This window comes from Zea mays, chromosome 1 (assembly GCF_902167145.1).
Source record: "Zea mays cultivar B73 chromosome 1, Zm-B73-REFERENCE-NAM-5.0, whole genome shotgun sequence".
NCBI lineage: Eukaryota > Viridiplantae > Streptophyta > Magnoliopsida > Poales > Poaceae > Zea > Zea mays.
This window is the reverse complement of record NC_050096.1, coordinates 7,335,928-7,356,121: the sequence shown is the minus strand read 5'-3', so window position 1 is coordinate 7,356,121 and position 20,194 is coordinate 7,335,928. Positions and strand designations below refer to the sequence as shown.

The following is a 20,194-nucleotide window of genomic DNA, read 5'->3' as shown; positions in this document are numbered from 1 at the left end:
CTTGGACACTCGGCAAAGTATATTTTTATTTTTTTTCTTTTCTCAACCAAACTTTTTGTGGTATGTTCTACACTATTTAGACCTACATGTACCATTTTGACATAATTATAAAAGTGTTTTCTATAACTATTAGATTTAGTTCGTTTAATTGAATTTCTTCGGTAAATTCACATTTGAACTGCAAGTCACTCGAAACATGAAAAACTGTGCATGCAAAAATGATATGCATATTATTTAGCACAAGTTACGACCGATTTTAGGAACAGACCAAAATTTTCGAGCACCATGCTCACTAAACATGACCGTGAATTTGTCATCCAGTTGTTTAAAAATTGTATAAAACACAAATAAAGTTAGAAAATCATGAAACTTGTCCACATGTCATGATATCATATGTAGAGGCTGTGATAAAAAATTGATAATGTTTCGAGAAAGTTATGATACACTATGTGTAGAAACTGACAAAGGGACCACAGGTGGGCTCGCTGTCGAGTGATAGGCGGGCGGACACTCGACAAAAAGTTTTCTCTTTGCCGAGTGTCACCTAGAACACTAGGCAAAGGCGCTATCTCTGTTACCAGTCGCCGTGATAGTGACTTTTCTTTTGCCGAGTACCCTGTGACACTCGGTAAAGTCTTTGTCGAGTGCCCGATAAAAAGTACTCGGCAAATAAGTCATTACCGATGTACAGTTCGCTGAACTCTCTTTGCCGAGTGCTACACTCGGCAAAGACTTCGCCGAGTGTTTTTCAGGCTTTGCCGAGTGCTGAGACCGATTCCGATAGTGTGTGGCTGTCTGATGTGGTCTTTCTGAATTATTAAAAAAAATCTTAAGTCTTGGTTGTAATACAAACCCGTACTAAAGTACCTAACCGGAGCTGAAGGTGTCTCTACCATTGATTAAAAGAAAGTTTATTTTATTTAAGTGTGTGTTATATGTGAGGTTGCCGCACAGGTACACGTTGAAGCTGACTCGAGAGGTCTTTAAGGCTGAATTCTACGTATCCACTATTTTCTTGTTTTAGTAAGAGATATTAATTAGTCTAGTTACCTAGACCTAAAAATCTTAACCTTTAGTCATTTCTATTTCTATATATTAAAGCTGGGAGCAAAGGAGCGCTCCTAGCGTATCCAAGTCACCTTTTTTATATGAACCGGTCGATCTGTCATCAATGGCCATGCAACAAATAGCTTACGATAGCTTTCGTATTCTCAGACAGACGCCAGAATCTTCTGGAGGAAAAGCTGGGAGCAAAGGAGCACTCCCAGCATATCCACGTCACCTTTTTTATATGAACCGGTCGATCTGTTATCAACGGCCATGCAACAAATAGCTTACGATAGCTTTCGTATTCTCAGGCAGACGCTAGAATCTTCTGGAGGAAAGCGAATGGGAGTTGATAAAAGCAAGGATGGCGTAGCCGACCAACACGAGCGCGGAGCGTCATGATGCGCGGCTCCACGAGTGCCGCGGCTGGCACACTCAACGGTGCCCAGTGATGTTGACCTCGATCTCCTGCCGCTCGTCGGCCACCTCTCCGCCGGTAGGGTCCGCCGCGTCGCCTCCACCTCATGCCCCATGTGAACCTATCGTGCTCTAATGTATGAAGAGGAGCAGCGTTCTCCATAAACAATCTTCAGTTTGCTGCACAGTTGCTAATTAACATCAAAAACTTATTTTTTATAGCCTGCACATCATTGTGCTAATTAATGTCTACTTTTTGAAGCACCGGAGGAATTTGACCACATAATCTTCCCTGTCAATCATAACCATTCCATTTGCCTAGCAGAAGGCTTGGCCCTCAACTTACTGGGGGTGGCGTAAAGGTAATCAGCCATTTGAAAACTATGTTCATTACCTGTAAACTTCCCTGTGACGCAAATAGTGCCATTTGTTTGAAACCGTTGAAATATGTTGGAGTTCAAAATTTTCCTCACTGATTCTTTTGTTCTTACTGACTTCAAGAGAAAATATAATTATGAGCAGGAAACCTTTTGTATTGAATATTAGTGATACCTGTATGGATACGAATCCCACCACATCCCATGAACTAAAGTATCATTGATTGGAAGGAGCTGAACATGATGGAAGACTTAATTTACTGCCCGATCAACAAGACATTTAAGATTTAGAAATTCTCCAACGCCAAGGTGATCGTCTGATCTGATTGAAAATATGGGTACAACAACACCTGCACCCCTCCATGATGCATCTTGGTAAATACAGATGAAGTATTATTTGGCTGTGTATGATGCATTGATGCATATTGATACTCTGGTTTGTTAGCCGGAGTATGGAGTTCCATGGTTCTGTTGTTTTGAGCACATGTTCATGCGTTCTGCGTAGAGTTATAATGCATCATAGCATATGTTGTTATATTTGCATACTTAACTACTCTGCTATTGTAAACAATTGTCTCTTCAAATAATTTTATCCCTTATATGTGTATATATTTGCATATATTGCTGCTCCTATATGTTTAAAACAACACCCTTTATTGTTATATTTGCATACTTAACTACTTTACTATTGTAAACAATTGTCGCTTCGAATAATTTTATCCCTTATATGTGTATATATTTGCATATATTGCTGCTTCTATATGTTTAAAACAACAACCTTTAAACTATAAAAACATATTGATGAAAGACTTGTGCACGAGCGAGTACTTTACTAGTGTATTTCCTTATCTTTAAAGCCGCACGGAAACGACGCATACTAGGCTATCCACGTATGCAGAATTTCGTCTCCCGCACGATTGTTCATCGACGGCTTCTATCGTTCAACCGCTTTCCATCTCTGGATGCTTCTACATGGTTCACGTTCCCTTCTCCGCTGCAGTTTGGTGAAAGACACTCTCCGTCCCCGTTCCTCTCGCTTCGTCTTTCTTTCTCCCCTCCATATTCATTCCTCCCGCTTCGTTCCTCTTCCTCCCACTGCCTTCGTCGTCCGCTTCGGCTGAATGCTAGCTATTGGATGCTCATCGCTCGACTCAGTCGACTGCTCCGCCATTCAGCCAGGCGGCGCCTGGTACCAGCAGAACAACCTGTCGGCGCTCGCGTCCTACGCCTACCGACTACTACCAGAGGATGGCCAGCACCGCCGCCACCTGCTCCTTCAACGGCACCGCCACCACGACCACCAACGACCCAAGTAATAATCAACACCTTTTTTCCATTTCATTCTTCACATCAAGAGATTAACGCCTTCGATCGTCTTCGTGTGACTGCGCATTCAATTCTAGGTTCAGGATCTTGCGTTTTCACGGGAAGGAGAGCACTGTCTATTTCAAGCTCTGCAATTTATACACGTGTCTTAGCGTTTAACAACCTGACATCGTTTTCTCAGCGCGCGTTGCGGTTGCTTGCAGCTCCAACTCAGCGTGCCGGTGGGAGCGAGCCCGCCGACCAACCTCTCCCCTTCGACGGGCTTCACGCCTCCAGTCGGCTCCAGCCCTCCGTCGTCGTCGGAGTTCGCCCCACCAGTGGCCGGCACCACCCCGCCGTCTGGAAGCGACCTTGGACCGGGATTCGGCACCCCGTCGGGCTCCTTCAATGGCACCGGGTCGTTCAGGCCCAGCGGCACGCTCAACCCTTACAACGGCGTGTCCCGTGGGTTGCCGCGCGTGGGCTTGTTCACGGCTTTGTCCGCCGCTGCGGTCGCCGTTCTTCTCGTGTCCATGGATGCCATGTGAATTGTCGATGCAGATATCATATATATGTGGCCAGGTTCGTTTCCTCGCCTTGCCTCACCTACGATTTCTCCCTCCATTCTTTTACCATGCAGCCTCCCCCGTCGCCACCGTTGTCGTGCAAACGCAACCACTACTATGTTTCGTCCGAGCTGCGCTTGCGGAAGCTAGAACTTCTCGCACACATCGTCCTCCACTTCGTGCTGATAACGATGATGTCTGTATTTGTCGGGTCCCGTCGCCTCCCCACCTATTCTTCTAAATACATTCATACGTGAGCTATGCGTGCAGGTTGTTCGATGAAATGTATCAAACAGTTTTTATCAGCTATCACCATTACATGCCTTGCTTAATACATACTCTATTGCAAAAGATTTATACTGTGTTGTTGATAGCTACATCAGTCACCTTATATATTTGTACAAATTAATTATTGTGCATGTCTAACAAAGCTTACTAATTGTGATTTTGTAGCTCGCTCATCCTATTGAACGACATCATGATTGGTTTACATTGCAAGAACTTATGTACGGTGGACTACTATCCAAAGTATGAACTCCTCATATTAGCATAGAACAAATTACATGGTCAAATGTGGATTTTCATATTCAGCTTTTAAGTCAGCTCAGATAATTATATGGGCACTCATACATTCTTTTTGTTTCTGATTATTACATCAATAATTTACGAGGAGATGCACCCGTTCATTTCTCGATTTCTAATTATATTGTCAACTTCTTCTATACGTAAGTTCATAAATAATGTTTCATCTTTCATAAACTTTATGATTTATGCTCCTTCTACTTCATCCAAAATTTGAAGAATGTGGGTAAACACAAATTAACAATATCAGCACAACACAACTCTTGCATGCTTGCCACTTAAATCGGTATTACATATTGAAGAGTTATAAATACCACTTATGACCTATGTGATTATTGATTATCCGTCTCTGAGTTTCACTTTATAGTTTCTGCACCGGTATTACCCCTGAGTTTCAGTTCCCTCCCGCGTCTAGGTTTCTGAACCAATATTACATTACATATTGAAGAGTTATAAATGAAACAAACAGATTCCAGGTTAGCCTAATTCTAATGATCTGGTTGTGCTTCACATTTTACTTTATAACTTTATGGCACAAAAAGCACTTACTGCAGCAACTACTAGATAGAGTTTTGGCCTGACTCTATAGTACCATCCCCTTTTTATATCGACTAAAGTATGTTTTTTCAATGGAAACTTTGGAAGTAGCACCCAAGCAAATGAATACCAGACCAGAGTTTCAGCCAGTCTCCATAGTACCATCCTCCTTCCAAATGAAAATTTTCAAAATACAACCTTCTTTTCCATGGCCATGCCTACCACCTTTTAAAGTCGCTCTGAAGGATCCCGTATCTTTATTTTCCCAACACAATGAGTTCATCTTCAGTATACTTATTTGTTTGACAACTGAAAACTAAAACAGACGGCAGACCAAACCTTACAAAACTAGAGTTACATTTACATAATTAAGTCTATGCAATACCAACTACTATTGTGTTATCGTCTTCCTTCTAACCATACTAATTGAACAATGTTTCTTTAGATCCCTTTTATTAGCAATAGTGGTTTACTTTGGGTTTAATAGTATGTTCAACAAAAAAATACCAACAGCGGCACAATATGTTCCATACATATCGAAATACATGAGTAACCATATTTTTCTTATTTGCCTTTATATCCAAATCTTCCATGTGTTGTGCATGCATGTTTGTTTCACAGTTTCTAACACTTATGTTTTTTCTCCTTAGTACCTGAGTTACAAACAATATTAAATTTATTCACCATATTTACCAAAAGGCATTTGTTTAACATCCGTTTTGCTACAAGTCCCCTTTCCAAATGTTTCTTTTGTAAGGGTTCCATCAGTTTCAGTTTTTTAAAACCGTTTTCCTCTTCTCAAATAGAAGCTCACTGCGATAGAGCAATACAACGTATTCTATAAATACTACCGACACTAAAACAATATGTTGCATAAGTACTATTTTTATGTTCCAGAAAGCATTAATCAATTAATAACTTAGTTAATTAAATGAACATTCATATATTTTTCTTTTGTTTCACTTTGTACTGCAATTTCCAGGGAGCTGTGTTTATTCGTTTCACATTTTCTTAGGGTACTGCCTTTCTTTTACATAGGTACGTTAAATTATTATTGGTTTCATTTTATCTAAACTCATTATAATTATGTGCTCTTTTTATGGACTATAAATATTGCCATTGTAATATTCATAGTGTTACACCACCTCACTATTGTTCAAGGATAGATGTATTCCTTTAAAAAATTGCTTCTATGTAAGTATTTGCAGACATGCAGTTTTGCTAACCGACCAAAAAAAGATAAGGTGTCGTTTGGTTAACGGACGATAACGTAAATGGCAATGGCAACGATTCACAGTGGTAATAAGTTTGAATAGGATATTCATTTTCAATGTGGTATCTGATTATGGTTAGACTTAAACAAATACGATTTAACGTTTTCTATTGCCCATTATGTTATAATTATATGAACCAATCAACAGCTAAGTACTCATAGATTCATTACTTCTCTTGGAGCCAAACATTTTAATGGAGATATATGGTTCGACCAAATAAATACTGACAAAATATGTTCTACGCATTAAAATATGTATCTCACTACTGATGTGTGCCTAAAAACAAATATTTCTAAAGAATGTGCAATGAATCTGTCTATAACAAAGGGAGAGAGAGATTAGTTACAACATCGAGTACAATGACAACAACTGAAGAGTCTTCAATATGTCTTTGAATTAAACTACTGAAACTTTTCTGAACAACTATATCCCTGCAAACAACACAAAATCAACAGTTATAACTCCATTCATAGCCCTCGGTTTACCGTGTTTTTCCCTCTTTTTTGAAGGGAACTTATATATGCTCAAACACCAGCTAATCAAACTGTGACATAGTATTTTCCTAAGAGAAATGGATTTGTCTTGCAGATTGACAAGTGCAACGAGTTAGATGGACTTCTCCATTTCATCATGCATTTCGAACCATATTGAAACATTTAGTGTACCGAAGAGCTCTTCGGCTTGCTCTACCATAGAAACTTAACCTTTTTGACAACTTGATACTAGAGTCTGAGTTATAATATTCTTGATCATAGTGATCTATTATTGTCCTGATCTAAATGATAATCCTTAAGCCAATGATAATCCCGAGACGATTCTTTAAATCTAAATTCACTCCTCTTTCTTAGAATTGGAATCAAAAATCGATGATGCCACCTATTTCATAAGTATCTTTGTTTCCTAAAATTATATTGCCACCTGCTACATATAAAAATAATTATATGCATTGCTTTAGTCATTCATGCTTCAGTTATTTTTCATATATTTTCATAGAATCCTATGTACTGTTCTATGCCTTGTCTAACAATGTAGCAGATTGTAACCTGCATTGTCATATTTCAAGTCCGGTTATGTCTCTTCTCCATCTAACGATAGTCTAAAAACCAAATTTTAAATCACGTGCAAGGCGCGCGACATCCACTAGTATATATATAGTTCCTTTCATCTGTTCACTGCTGGTGTCATAAATGCCAAGTGGAACCACCGGAAACGTAAAGGTGAATGCTGCTAACCGTTGATTAGTTCGTTATCATGCATCCAGAGATGAGATACTGTGCCATACATAGACACACTATATGATAAGTAGACACATGCCGAAGGTAGCAGGTTGCCCCTGTTTGCTGCTAGCTTGATTTATTCTTAGTTGGTAGAGAGGCAACAAAAACACGTGAAGGCTTGCAGCAACCATATAATTATTGTTGTCCACGTACGTCCTCATCCTCCGTAAGGCTTCTGGTCCTTGCAGGGCACGTTGTCCCCGTACCCCACCCGGAGCATATCGCAGTACCTCTTGTAGTAGCCGACCCGGTCCTTGGCGCCGTCGGTGGACTGGCCCTTGCCGCACTCTAGCCCGCCGTTGATGATGTTCGAGGTGAGGCCATATCCGGGGAGCCTCCCGGCGGCGCGGTCGGTGGCGGACGGCGTCCAGGCGCCGGTCATCACGGCGTGGCACGACGGCTTGGGCGACTGCGGCGTCATCCAGAACCAGATGGCCGTCTTGAAGGCTACCACGGGGTCGCTCGCCACCAGGTCCGGGTTGCCCACCAGGTTCAGGTTCAGCGCTTGCCCGGCGAGCCTGTAGTTGTACTCACTGCATGCGATGCGATGACAGTATGATCAACAAGCTATAGGGCTGGGCTGCTGTTAACATATACTCCTATACATAGCGCATGCAGAGTGTTTGTGCTGCTGATCATACTGAGTTAGCTGTATGGGTCCTCGTCCATAGTAGGGTGGGTCCGTCGGGTTCTGTTCCTTCACCCGGCAGTATCCCCAGGCAAACGGTCCACCCGGAGCAGTCGCCCATCCACCTGCACGTACGGTAGCCATGCGAGCAGATCGATGAGCTCAGTCAGAAGACGACGGCCGATCGAAGAGGAAATGGTTGAGGTTGAGGCATTCTGTATGCATGCATGGCATGCGTACCGGTGGTTTCGTGGGACGTCTGGCCGAAGAAGGCGGCGAGCTCCCGCCTGCGCGTCTGCTCGTCGCCGGTGGTGCCGAAGCCGGGGAACTTGCTGGCGGCCTCGATGAAGGCGTCGTAGGTGTAGAAGGCGCCCTGGCACCCGCTATCGCCGCGGTGGCTCAGCATGCTCTGGAACATGGGACGAGTGATGATGCTCCACACGCCCTGCTGCGCGCTGGCGCCGCCGACGCCGACGCCGAGCAGCGCGGCGCCTGCCACGAACAGCACCGTCGCTAAAGCCCTCGTCCACATGGTGGCTTAACTTCGCGCTCTCCCACTCCACTCTCGGGCCGTGCCTTATAATCTAATTTATATAACAACAAGGCGGAGCCGCGGGTGATGGAGCTACGTACGGTAAATATTTCCTGAGCTGCTGGATAGATGGAAGTAGTTGTCCACAAAGCATTTCCAAATTAGCAGGCGCTACCACTCGGATTGGTCTTGCCGTCTGCGTTCCGGCATGCAGAAGAAAAAGCTACTAGCCCGGCCGCACCCGGCAGGTTGACAAGGGAAAGCTAGCTGCATTTGCATTTTGTGGAAGATATGCCAACCCAAGAAGACTCTTGGGGTCGTCGTCTTTTTAAGACGTTTTGTTGACCTGCGAAGGTGAAGATCTAGCAGGATCTGTGCTGATGTACCAATAGCAGCAGTGAAGGACATACGTCGAGGCTTAGACCAATGGAGTGGACAAACCGAAAGAGTACTGATCATGGTGGCTCAAAACTGTGGACATCGACAAGTGCAAATGTATCTGAGAGAGTAGACCGTGTCGACCAAGTCAAGTGGAGGAGCCAGATGACTTGATGATCAGTCGGTGGAGGAGTGGTTGTGCAATCGAAGACTGACGGCGACACGCAATAAAATCGTGAAGAGGGCATATCACATACACTACATATGAGGCATATGTTAGTTTGGAGTTTGGACCTTAAAATCACCAGACTGATGGTTTTTTGGGTTCGGTCCTTAAAACCTAGCTGGTACGAATGAGAAGGTGAGGCACGTGGTGTCATCGTAAAGCTTGCATTGAGGTGAAGCAAAGTCGTGAAGAGCCTATAGCCATCGGAGGCCTGGATCTTCCGTTCGGCCATTTTGTACCTTGGTTAAATGGTTTAGCCACAATATTTAAGGTGCGTTGGGAATATGTACTAGCTATCTCTAGTTAAAAGACGCTAGGGTTTTAACATATGCCCGCGTTTTACGGGACTCTCCGACACTGGTTTATCGACGCGCGTGGCCGTGCACTGCTCGCACGGAAGATGCGAACCCAAAATTAATATGCAATCGAGCTGAGCCGACGTCCTCCAACCCGCGAGAGCCTCTGCACCCTCACCCGCCACCTCCCTTCGCAACATCGCAGCCAGATTGTTAGAACTTAGGTAACAATCCAGGGACATCTTCTGGCCATGCATTATTGTGTATTCATGGGAGTTTTTAATCCCAAATATGTAATAAGTTTTGGATTTGTCATCTTGATTTTTCTAATTTTCTATTTAATATATCAGGAAGTTGGGAAACGCTATAGACTAAACCGAAATCAAGGGGCCTGGACATCAGACTTGAACTTCTGAAGTTTTACAAGAACTATTCAGCAAACCTTATACACTGTTAGTTTATGGAAAGGGTAAGTGCTGCAGTTTAGTACACTAGAGTAAATAAGCCTCTTTGTTGCTGATCAAATGATTTTGTAGAGAGCCTCGATTGCATTCAGGGCTTGGTCGAGCGTATGTTTAGTGACATAAAAAAACATTGATAAGAGATGCTTCAAATGTCCAAGTCATCCTCTTTTAGAGGAAAAGGGTAGAAGATGGAATGCTTGTCAGTTCTATTTGTCCGAGCATTTGACAATTCTCTTTGTTAGAGAAAATATTGGTTTAATGATGGCAAACGTGGGCCATTTCTTATAAACTTGTTATACAACTTCATGTCAAAGCATTGCTAATAGAAGAAGAGGACTATTTAATTATTATATGGCCAATTAGACCTAGCATCTAGTTTTACAAAGAAGGTCCTTGCCATGCATGGTCTGAGTTATGGCTGGAAACGAGCCGAGATCGGTTGGACTCGGTGCAGCTTGTTGGTTAACCGAGCTAGGATCGCCCACTCAACAAGCTGAAGGAGGATGCTCGGCTCGACTCGGCTTGCGAGCTGCATTTGATATAAATTATTGCATTATATAATGACTTGATAACATATAAATGTAAAATATATAAAAACTCGGCAAATAAGTTCTTTGTCGGGTGTAAAAAACACTCTCCAAAGAAACTATTTGCCGAGAGTTAAAAATAAAACACTCGAAAAAAAAAACACTTTACCAAGTATTTTCTTATCGAGTGTTTTTTGGTTGTCAGTCAGTAAAGAGGCGGATTCTAGTAGTGATAGTCTTACCATGTATCCTCTCTCATACACACGTGAGTTCGTGACAGTACATCATCTCTCATACACGGACACACACTATGATAAGCAAGTAGACACACGCCGAAGGTAGGTTTGCTGCTAGCTTGATTTATTCTTTAGGTAGAGAGGCAAACACACGTGAAGGCTTGCATTGCAGCAACCATAGATCAGCTACTAGTGTCATCATCCTCCGTAAGGCTTCTGGCTCCCGCATGCCATGTTGTCCCCGTACCCCACTCCGAGCATACCGCAGTACCTCTTGTAGTAGCCGACCCGGTCCTTGGCGGCTTTGGCGCCGTCGGTGGAGCGGTCCTCGCCGCACTCTAGACCACCGTTGATGATGTTCGTGGTCAGGCCGTATCCGGGGAGCCTCCCCGCGGCGCGGTCGGTGGCGGAGGGCCTCCAGTCGCCGGTCATCACGGCGTGGCACGAGGGCTTGGGCGACTGCGGCGTCATCCAGAACCAGATGGCCGTCTTGAAGGCTACCACGGGGTCTCTCGCCACCAGGTCCGGGTCGCCCACCAGGTTCAGGTTCAGCGCTTGCCCGGCGAGCCTGTAGTTGTACTTACTGCATGCATATATGGGCTCCTGTTATTAGGTTTTCTCTAGTAGATACCCTATCACGCCCTCTATCATATTCTCTATTTGAAATTTTACTTTGTAAACAGTGTTATATACAATATAAATCTCCTATTTTACTCTATCTGCTGTGGATAACATATATAATAACATGCATGCAGAGTGTCTGTGCTGCTGATCTTACTGAGTTAGCTGTATGGGTCCTCGTCCATAGTAGGGTGGGTCCGTCTGTTTCTGTTCCTTCACCCGGCAGTATCCCCAGGCAAACGGTCCATCCGGAGCAGTCGCCCATCCACCTGCACGTACCCATGCGATCAGATGCATGATCGAGCTTAGACGACGGCCCACGAGGAAATGATTGATGGCTAACCAAACCAAGCACGAGGCATTCTGCACGCGTACCGGTGGTTTCGTGGGACGTCTGGCCGAAGAAGGCGGCGAGCTCCCGCCTGCGCGTCTGCTCGTCGCCGGTGGTGCCGAAGCCGGGGAACTTGCTGGCGGCCTCGATGAAGGCGTCGTAGGTGTAGAAGGCGCCCTGGCACCCGCTGTCGCCGCGGTGGCTCAGCATGCTCTGGAACATGGGCCGGGTGATGATGCTCCACACGCCCTGCTGCGCGCCGGCGCCGGCAGCCCCGGCGAGCAGCGCGGCGCCAGCCATGAACAGGACCATCGCTAAAGCCCTCCTCCACATGGCTTGCTTTGATGCTCTCCGCTCCGCTCACGGCCGGGCGTGCCTATTTATAAGTGTTTTTTAAATTGGTGTCCTTAGTTTTGGTAGTGTGCTCACCTATATTGTTAGTCGTGTTTTTTTTTTGCTCAGTTGTGCCCTTCTGTTCTATAGCACTGGATGCATGTGTAGATGACGGAGAATGTAGGCGCGGGTGACGGAGGATGCATGTGTAGATGACTAGATTATTTAGTTTCTAGAATTGAATCATAATCCTCTACCAATCCTTATGTATCCAGTGACCACTACAGGGAAGGCTTAGATTCGGTTTCTGATGAAGAGATAGGGATCTTAGACATAGTCATAGCTCTTTCAGTCACTCTGATCACGTAGAGGATCGGTTCCTCACAGAATGTCGATTAGGGTTTTATGGTCGAATGATTAGTGTTGACTAAACTTATCGGTCCACTTAATCTATTTATATAGCGTCATATGACTGAAGGCTACAACTAATAATTAGGATAGCCTCTAATCAAGGACACGGTTAGACGGTTAGAATTAATCCTACTCTGGTTACTGTAACCGACTAGTGTAGAGTAACATCGTGGAGCTACGTACGGTGAGGTCTGAAATCTGAATGCCTTCTGGCTGCGTTGCGCTGTGTTGACTCGTGGCCGACACGTACGTACGCTGTTCTAGATCAGATTCGGATGGTACGCTGTCTGTACTACGCATGTGAAGTTGGCCACAATTATTGCTGCGCGCAGAGGACAAGAGCCTTGACAAGGTCTCTATGATCCATGGATATCTTGCAGATATTTATATATCTTGCAGTTGTTGCTGATAACCATATATATTTGAGGTACAGCTTGGGTATTTGAAGCTTAATTATGACATAGATTAATTTCCGTGCACGGTTGTAAGATTCTTAAGGCCTTGTTCGTTTGTGTCGGATTGCAACCGAAATCGTTTTAGCTAATTAGAGAAGCAATCTGGTTAGAAATCATTCCGATCCACCCATCTCAAACAACCGAACGGCACCTAAAGAAAATGCAAAGTTATAATTAAGTTAGATTGTTTTTTCAGAATATTTCCTGAGCTAGACGAAAGTAATTGTCTCCAAAGCATTTCCATGAGGCAAGCAGGCGCTACACCAACCTACCACTCGATCTGGTCTTGTCGTCCTGCCCTGCGTTCCAGCATGCAGAAAAAGCTAGCTAACTAGCCCGCCGCGCGCGGCAGGTCGACAAGGGAAAGCTACTAGCTGCATTTTGTGGAAGATGCCAACCCGAGAAGACTTGGGGTCGTCGTCTTGAAGACTTCCTGTTGACCTGCGAACACGAGGTTGATATATGTTCACTATGTTCAAGTGTGACGAATGATTATCAAGAAGATAATCACATTTGGTGGAGTTTATAGACTAACCATTATATGACTGTGGTATAACATGTTTCTTGGCTTATTTGTTTCTAGATCCGCCACTGCACTTTCATTGCTGCTGGACACTATTCTACTCCATGTTCTGCTAAACGCGGGTTGGGGAAGGCTGAGATGGGAAAAAAAATAGATCCCTGCGACCCTGCCCCCTCTCCTGGACAGATCGTGGCGTATATATTTGAAATTTCAATTTTTTAATAGAAAAAGGTACCAAAGCCGGTAGCGGCGCAAGCGCAACCCCCGCTTGCAGCACAATTTGTCCATCAGGCCGTGCCGGGTGGGTCAAGCGGCCTATTTGGCCAATTCGGTTCATGGTACCTTCTATCTGGGCCTCTCCAGATCCGGAAGCCCAGGCGGTCAACCTGTCACGACTCGCGAACTCACGCAGGGCCAAACTGTGGTGCCGGTGCGGCCCGCGGTCCACGGCGAACTGATGAATTTCAGTTCGGCGTCGATCACGGCGTGCAACGATGGCTGCGACATCTGTGTGGGCTGGGCACCAATTCTAATTCAGCAGTCAGCTAGTCAGAGCGATCAGACACAGCAGACTCCATCCCCATGTCAGTACGAACAGCACAAGCTCAGATTTTGACAACCACAAGTAAAAAAATCCCCTTGCATTCTGCCTGTTTCGACTTTCGTCGATGTAACATGTACACGGGCCCAAAAAAAATGCATGACAGAAATGCGAAACCAGGTAGTTACAATCGCAGGACTCTGCAGCACACTCCCCCAGCTACATTCCCAACCCCTGGACCAGGAACAAGCCATCATCAGGGTTTTGTGTTCTTCTGCCGCTTCTCTTCGAGCTGCGATGCCTCGTTCAACATGTCCGTGGCATCGCTCTGCATGTTCAGCTTCGCGAGCGCGACAGCTTGCATGTAGAACGCGGTTGGCCAGTCCGGGTACACGCACTGCGCCTGCATTGCGTCGCGGAGGGCGGCGTCAGGCTGGTCACACATGAGGTGGCACAGGCTCCGCCTCGCGTACACCGTTGGCGATACCATCGTCCCCACGTCAACGAACTGCAGCATGAAGAGGTAGCAGAGTGAATCGGGTGCATTATTCTAGCAGTTGTCTAGAACAACAAAGTGTTCCTGATATAGCTAAGATGAAGCCACCTGCGTGTAGCAATCTATGGCTGCCTTGAAATCTTTATCGCGAAAGGCGAAGTCCCCACGCTTCCTAGCTTCCAGCATGTCCCTCATCTGCTGCGTCCATTCCTGGAACGATAGCTGCGATAAAGGCACCATCTTGTTAGATAAAGATAATAGTACCCCGTAGAGAAGGCAGCAGACAGCAACAGAGATGCTCCGATCTTTTACCTCGTTGCTCCCTTCATCGTCCCTGTAATGCGTGTTCACTAGAATTTGATGGATAGCTGTCAGATCCGTCCTAGAACAGGCTTCACCCATGGGAGAGAGAGGGCGCTGCGGTTGTGGAGGGGGAGGCGCTTCTTCCTCATGTTTTGGAATGCCAAGCATCTCGTAGGATGGTACCTGTTTGGCATTCCAAAATTAAAATCTACCAGACGTTAGTAAAAAAAAATTGTCTTTTTGTCAAAAGATAACTGTTGTGCTGTATGGAAGCCATGAATCACATCACGATAAACAATCGATGACTGAGCACCAAAGGATTTTGGATTGAGAAGGATAAAAATGTACTAACTGTTACCTCTGATTTTATTTGCAAGGGCTCGAGTACGGAAACCAGCTTTTTAGTGTTGGCCCGATCCCTAGGCTCATACTGTAGGCACTGGGAGGCCAGGTCAACCAATGTGGTTGCCTCATCTGTTGAGTAGTTTCCCTCCAAATGTGAATCCATCAGTACTTGGATATTGTTGCCTTTTATCATATCAAGAGCCTGAGCGAAACGAATCTAATTGTCAATGATTAAGAGGGTGTTTGAATACACTAGAGCTAATAGGTAGTTGTCTAAAAAAATTGCTAGTGAAATTAGCTAGCTAACTATTAGTTAATTTGCTAAAAATAGCTAATAGTTGAATTATTAGCTATCCTGTTTGGATGTTTTTTAGCTAATTTTAGCAGCTAACTATTAGCTCTAGTACATTCAAACACCAGTAGTTTCACCAAACAATTTCGCTACCAAGTCACATTCGCAAGAAAAATATACTCTCTGATGGATGGTCGGTATCACACACTTGGTGGCACTTGCGCAAAAGCAGATACGTACAGGATAGAATTAAATACAAAGGTATTTTTGTGAAAGGGACTCTACTTCCGTGGAACTAGGATAAGGTGCAACAAGGAAAGAAAATAGTTACCGGTAAAAAAAAACTTACACGGGAAGGAGGTATACGCTTTCCACTTAGGAGGTCCAGCAGTATAGTGCCAAAGCTGAATATGACACTTTCTGATGTTACTCTTCCTGAAGCAGCATAGGTTGCCATGGAAATCCCATCATTACGAAAATGTTAGCCATTCTATTTTCAGTAAATAGCATGTACTGTCATGTATACCCACTTCTAAATACCCTGACTAAACAATTCAAAGAAGGCTAAGTTTGTCATAGACAAATCATATGTTACCATTTCTTAAATATTCTGGAGGTGTATATGCAAGATTTGTGCTATAGCTTTTCCCATCCCTACTGTTTTTCATCAGGCCAAAGCATGAAAGGCGAGGATCACCATTCTGCAAAAGAAATTATATTGGTTGTTTAGCCCATGCAGGATTAGTAAAGTTTGAGAAACGTATAAAGTGCTGTAAAACGCAATCGATGTCATCGCAAAGAGAATTCCTGATAAGGATTCCAATCATTTTTCGAGAAAAGAACATGTTTGCTATTATGAAATAAATACTATCTAAAAGCGTGACTTTTATGGCTGAATATACCCTATTTACCGAAATCCTAATGGAAAAGACCTGTAATTTCTATTTTAATAGATATTTCCTTCCAGCTACTAGAAGTGGAAAACAGATGGCAATAGACCCCTCCACTTCCAATTCACATTTCAGAGAAAGCTTCCACACTGATGGTAAAATGTCAATGGAATCAATAGGTGCCCTTGTCAGAGGAACACATCAATACTTGCAGTTGCACAAGAGATATTTGCAAAGAAAACAATATTATCCGCATTTGCTTAGCTTTAAGCTACTATAGCCTATTGGCAGTTCTCCATATAACTCGAGGGCTGTAAGGAAAAGTGAAAACCAAAGGAACAGTTACCTCATCAAAGAGGACCCTATATGCATTTAGGTCGTGGTACAAAGGCCTTCCCTCAGTGCTGCAATACTCCAGTGCTTCAGCGATGTAGTATGCAACTCTCAGACGCATAGCCCATTCAATTGTCTGGTTTTCCCCTGAATAAGAGTAAAGATAGTATCATATAATGAACTGACCTACACCACAGTTGCTTGCTTACTTCTACCAAAGCATCTTCCCACAAAAGGTGGACGCAGTCTAGGTTGACAAAAAGAAGAAATGGCAGCCCTAAGGGCATGTATAACTCTGAGGCACCAGTTTGGAAGGATTTCCATGTATAAGAGACAACTAAGAGACTGCATTGTACAACTTTGAGATTCTGGATCATAAATGCAGCTAAGAGACAATATATATATGGAAAGTCGTGAAGAGACGACTAAGAACCCGTTTCTTGTATTTTTTTTCAATTAGCCCCTTAGAGACCCATCAAGAGACCCTATATTAAATAGGATTGTACATGCCCTAGTGTCTACAAAGAAATTAAGCACCATATTAAATAATCGGCAATTTATACCAACAAATCCCAACCTTGCTCATGCACCCTAGGGTCAGGTTGTTCATCGAAAACAAATAGCACATATCCATACATATAGTTCCTACACGAACTTCTTAATTTCCAATACTCATTCTAGAATACGTATCAATTTCCAAAAGTTTGACAGAGAGAAGATTCGTCCACACTACAATCCTCTACACGCCCCCAAACAAAAACAAAAACAGAACTTGTGAGCACAGGACACAGTGATGCGTTAAAATTATACCGTGCGTTTAATACAGCCGCCCTAAATCCGTTTCTATGGATTCACACAACGACCATGGCAACAACACCCAGATAAGGAAGTGCGTATGATAAAGCCTAGCCCAATCACCAATCATTCGTTCGGTACACCGAATGCGGTAGGCTGGTAAGCGCCAGCAGTTGCTCATGGCAGACGGATTCGTCGTTTTTCCCCCCCAACTTCCGCACTAATCAGGGATCGAATCCGATAAGGACAAATAACTTCGCAGGCTGTATGTATTTACCGAAAATGGCCGGCGAGATATATCTCACAGGCAACCAGAAAGCGACTTTTATCAGAAACGGGCCAATGGGCAGAGGATCGGCAAGAGCAAACGCACAGTGGAAGAGGTGCTTGGCGAGCGTGTCGTTGGGCATGAACTCGGCGACGAGCAGCCGCTCGTCCCCGTCGCAGCAGTAGCCGATGAGGTTGGCCAGGCGGCAGTGGCGCAGCTTCCCGACGCCCTTGGCCTCCTCCTGCGAGAGCAGAAGAAGAAGCAAAGCTTTTCAGCGCAAGAGGCTGCGGGTTGAATCCCGAACCAGGGCGGGGGCGGCGACAGTCGAACCCCGAGGGGCTGCCCTGCTCTCCGGGGGGGTGGGATGGGAAGGGGGCGTACCGCGAACTGCTTGGGATCGGGCCACGCCATCTTGGTGAACTTCTTGACGGCGATCGCGCGGCGGCCGGCGTCGAGGCGGCCCCTGTACACGAAATTGGGCGCCTTCTCGCCGCTCTCCGACACGATGTTCCCCGCCGCGAAGCCGGCCGTGGCGGCGCGCAGCTCCGCGAGCGAGAACTCCTTGAGCGGCGGCACCTGGCGGGCGCCGGCGCGAGCCGCGGAGGGAGGCGGCGGCGCCGGCGCCTGGTGCTGGTTGAGCGAGTAGGAGGGACGGTGCGGGGGGAGCGCCCCCGGCGGCTTCTTCTCCGGGTGCGTCCCCGCCCGCTGCGAGGAGCCGCAGCAGCCCATCGGAGCCCACCCCCCGGTGGCTTCCGCCGCGGCTGCGCGTGCGTGGCGTGGGTGGGCAACCCTGTGTGTGTGGTGTGGGGTTCAGGTGCTGGGCTGGGCTGGGTTCCCCGGACAGTAGGAGTAGCCGACCGAGCAGGGGAAGAGGAGGAAGAAGAAGAAAGAGGCCTGCCTTCGGGCTCGGGGGGTGGCCGGGTGGGTTTGGTTGCTTTTGGCTTCTGCGTCTCTGTCCGCCTCCGCCCCCCTTTCTGCGGTTCTGCCTTTGTATGGGCGGTTTCGTCCCGTTCTTGGCTGTGATGCAGCCGCCATCTTAACACGAATTTCCACTCTCAATCAGTCTATGGCTCGACGGATACTATTGCTCCTAATGATTAATACTCGTACTCTCTTATTTGTAAAAAAAATGAAAGTGTAGTGGATTTAGTTAAAAGTAATCATATGGCAAAGCGTTGCAATAATGCTGCTGGTGCATCAGGTTAACCGACCCGCCCGATGTTTGTGTAACCGTCAATAGCCACTGATTGAATTGACGAACGAAAGAAAAAAAACAGTAGCACTCGGTAAAGCTAAAGCTGCTTGCGCTATCGCACGGGTGAATAAAAAGTAGCAGCGCGTGGGAGCAGAGAATCGACGTGATGCTCAAAAACACGTTTTGGCTTTCGCGAGATTCTCTCCTGCCCAGGTGTCTTCGTCCCTCCCGTGCCCTTTTTTTTTTTTTGTCATTCCGGGCCCGTACCCGTACGTGTTGGCCTCAATCTGAGGCCTGTTTTTTTTTCACGCAAACGGGCGCACCCACACTGGAGTCAACGGGTTTGTCGATGGGTTCGCGGCGGTTCATTCTGTACAGTACGCTGGGACGTCGCGGATGCCCCGGGATGGATGCGGAACCGCCGCCGTGAGCACTCATCAGAAGGCAGTGCCCCGCGCATCCGGCGACCGTGTCGCCGGCGTGCCAGGTCTCCGCGCAACTTTTCGGCCGACGCGCACCGCTTGAGAGCATCTGTATTAGCTCCCTAAAAAAACGCTCTAGAGTTGGACCTAGCGAGCTGCTAACTATATATGGAGAACAAAAACAATTTTACCCCTCAACAATTTCAAATTCTTACATTGTTAAATATTTTTGAATTATGCAAGCTCAACGATAAATTCATCACTTTTAGCGGCTTAAATCATCCAAACTGTGTCACTTATACACGGGTGTTAGCTCGATGCCAAACAAGTGTTTCATGAGCGAAATAGGCCACTAAGAGCAACTTCAATAGTTATGTAAATTTTAGCTCTCTAAATCACAGATTTAAGAAGTTGCTAAATGGCTTGTAGAGTAAAAAAATGTGAGTTCTCCTATAGTTCTCTAAATATATGTTGTAATTTTGTTTTGTATTTATCCACATAAAAAAGTAAGTCACAAAAACTATATAATGCTCAGTCAACATTTTTGTTTAGGGAGTTGTTAAATGGTTGCCAAATGTAGAGAGAAAATGAGGTTAGATGACAAGTTGTTAAATTTAGAAAGTTCATTTAGAGAACTGTTGGAGAATAGTTTTCATGTTAACTACCTAAATTATTGATTTAGGAAGTCTTTTAGAGAACTACTAGAGTTGCTCTAAGAGCTCCAAACAACTCGCCAAATTTGGAGACTAAAAATAAGGATATTTATAAAGTTAGTATTTTTAGATATCTCATTTAAGAAACTGCTGGACCATGGTTTTTTTAACTAACACGCTAAATTAGTTTCAGGGGTTTTATTAGAACTCGTAGAGATGCTCTTCGCGCTGGCGGTTAATGGGAAAGAAAATAAAAAGAATACACCGGCAGTCCGGCGCAAGTACGAAGAATCCTTTAGAAAGGAAAAAAAAGTGGTA

The 20,194-nt window shown here is 45.0% G+C and overlaps 3 protein-coding genes across 3 annotated transcripts; all 3 read right to left on the bottom strand.

Moving 5' to 3' along the window:
* Positions 1–7,319: 7,319 nt before the first annotated feature.
* On the bottom strand, positions 7,320–8,576 carry LOC100281825 (uncharacterized). The gene is made up of 3 exons (NM_001371793.1): positions 8,251–8,576; positions 8,024–8,135; positions 7,320–7,915 (listed from the first exon to the last, which is right to left on the bottom strand). Exons 1-3 carry the CDS (start codon positions 8,540–8,542, stop codon positions 7,540–7,542), a joined length of 780 nt encoding a protein of 259 aa, NP_001358722.1. The 5' UTR covers positions 8,543–8,576; the 3' UTR covers positions 7,320–7,539.
* A 2,072-nt stretch (positions 8,577–10,648) lies between these two features.
* On the bottom strand, positions 10,649–11,961 carry LOC100191592 (basic endochitinase). Its single transcript, NM_001137022.1, has 3 exons — positions 11,666–11,961; positions 11,448–11,559; positions 10,649–11,252 (listed from the first exon to the last, which is right to left on the bottom strand). Exons 1-3 carry the CDS (start codon positions 11,952–11,954, stop codon positions 10,868–10,870), a joined length of 786 nt encoding a protein of 261 aa, NP_001130494.1. The 5' UTR covers positions 11,955–11,961; the 3' UTR covers positions 10,649–10,867.
* A 2,009-nt stretch (positions 11,962–13,970) lies between these two features.
* Positions 13,971–18,551, bottom strand: LOC100273485 (putative protein kinase superfamily protein). Its single transcript, NM_001147922.1, has 9 exons — positions 17,988–18,551; positions 17,712–17,847; positions 16,557–16,690; positions 15,916–16,021; positions 15,670–15,755; positions 15,042–15,230; positions 14,693–14,866; positions 14,489–14,602; positions 13,971–14,392 (listed from the first exon to the last, which is right to left on the bottom strand). The coding sequence occupies exons 1-9, from the start codon at positions 18,333–18,335 to the stop codon at positions 14,141–14,143; spliced, it is 1,539 nt and encodes a 512-aa protein (NP_001141394.1). The 5' UTR covers positions 18,336–18,551; the 3' UTR covers positions 13,971–14,140.
* Between the last annotated feature and the right edge of the window lie 1,643 nt (positions 18,552–20,194).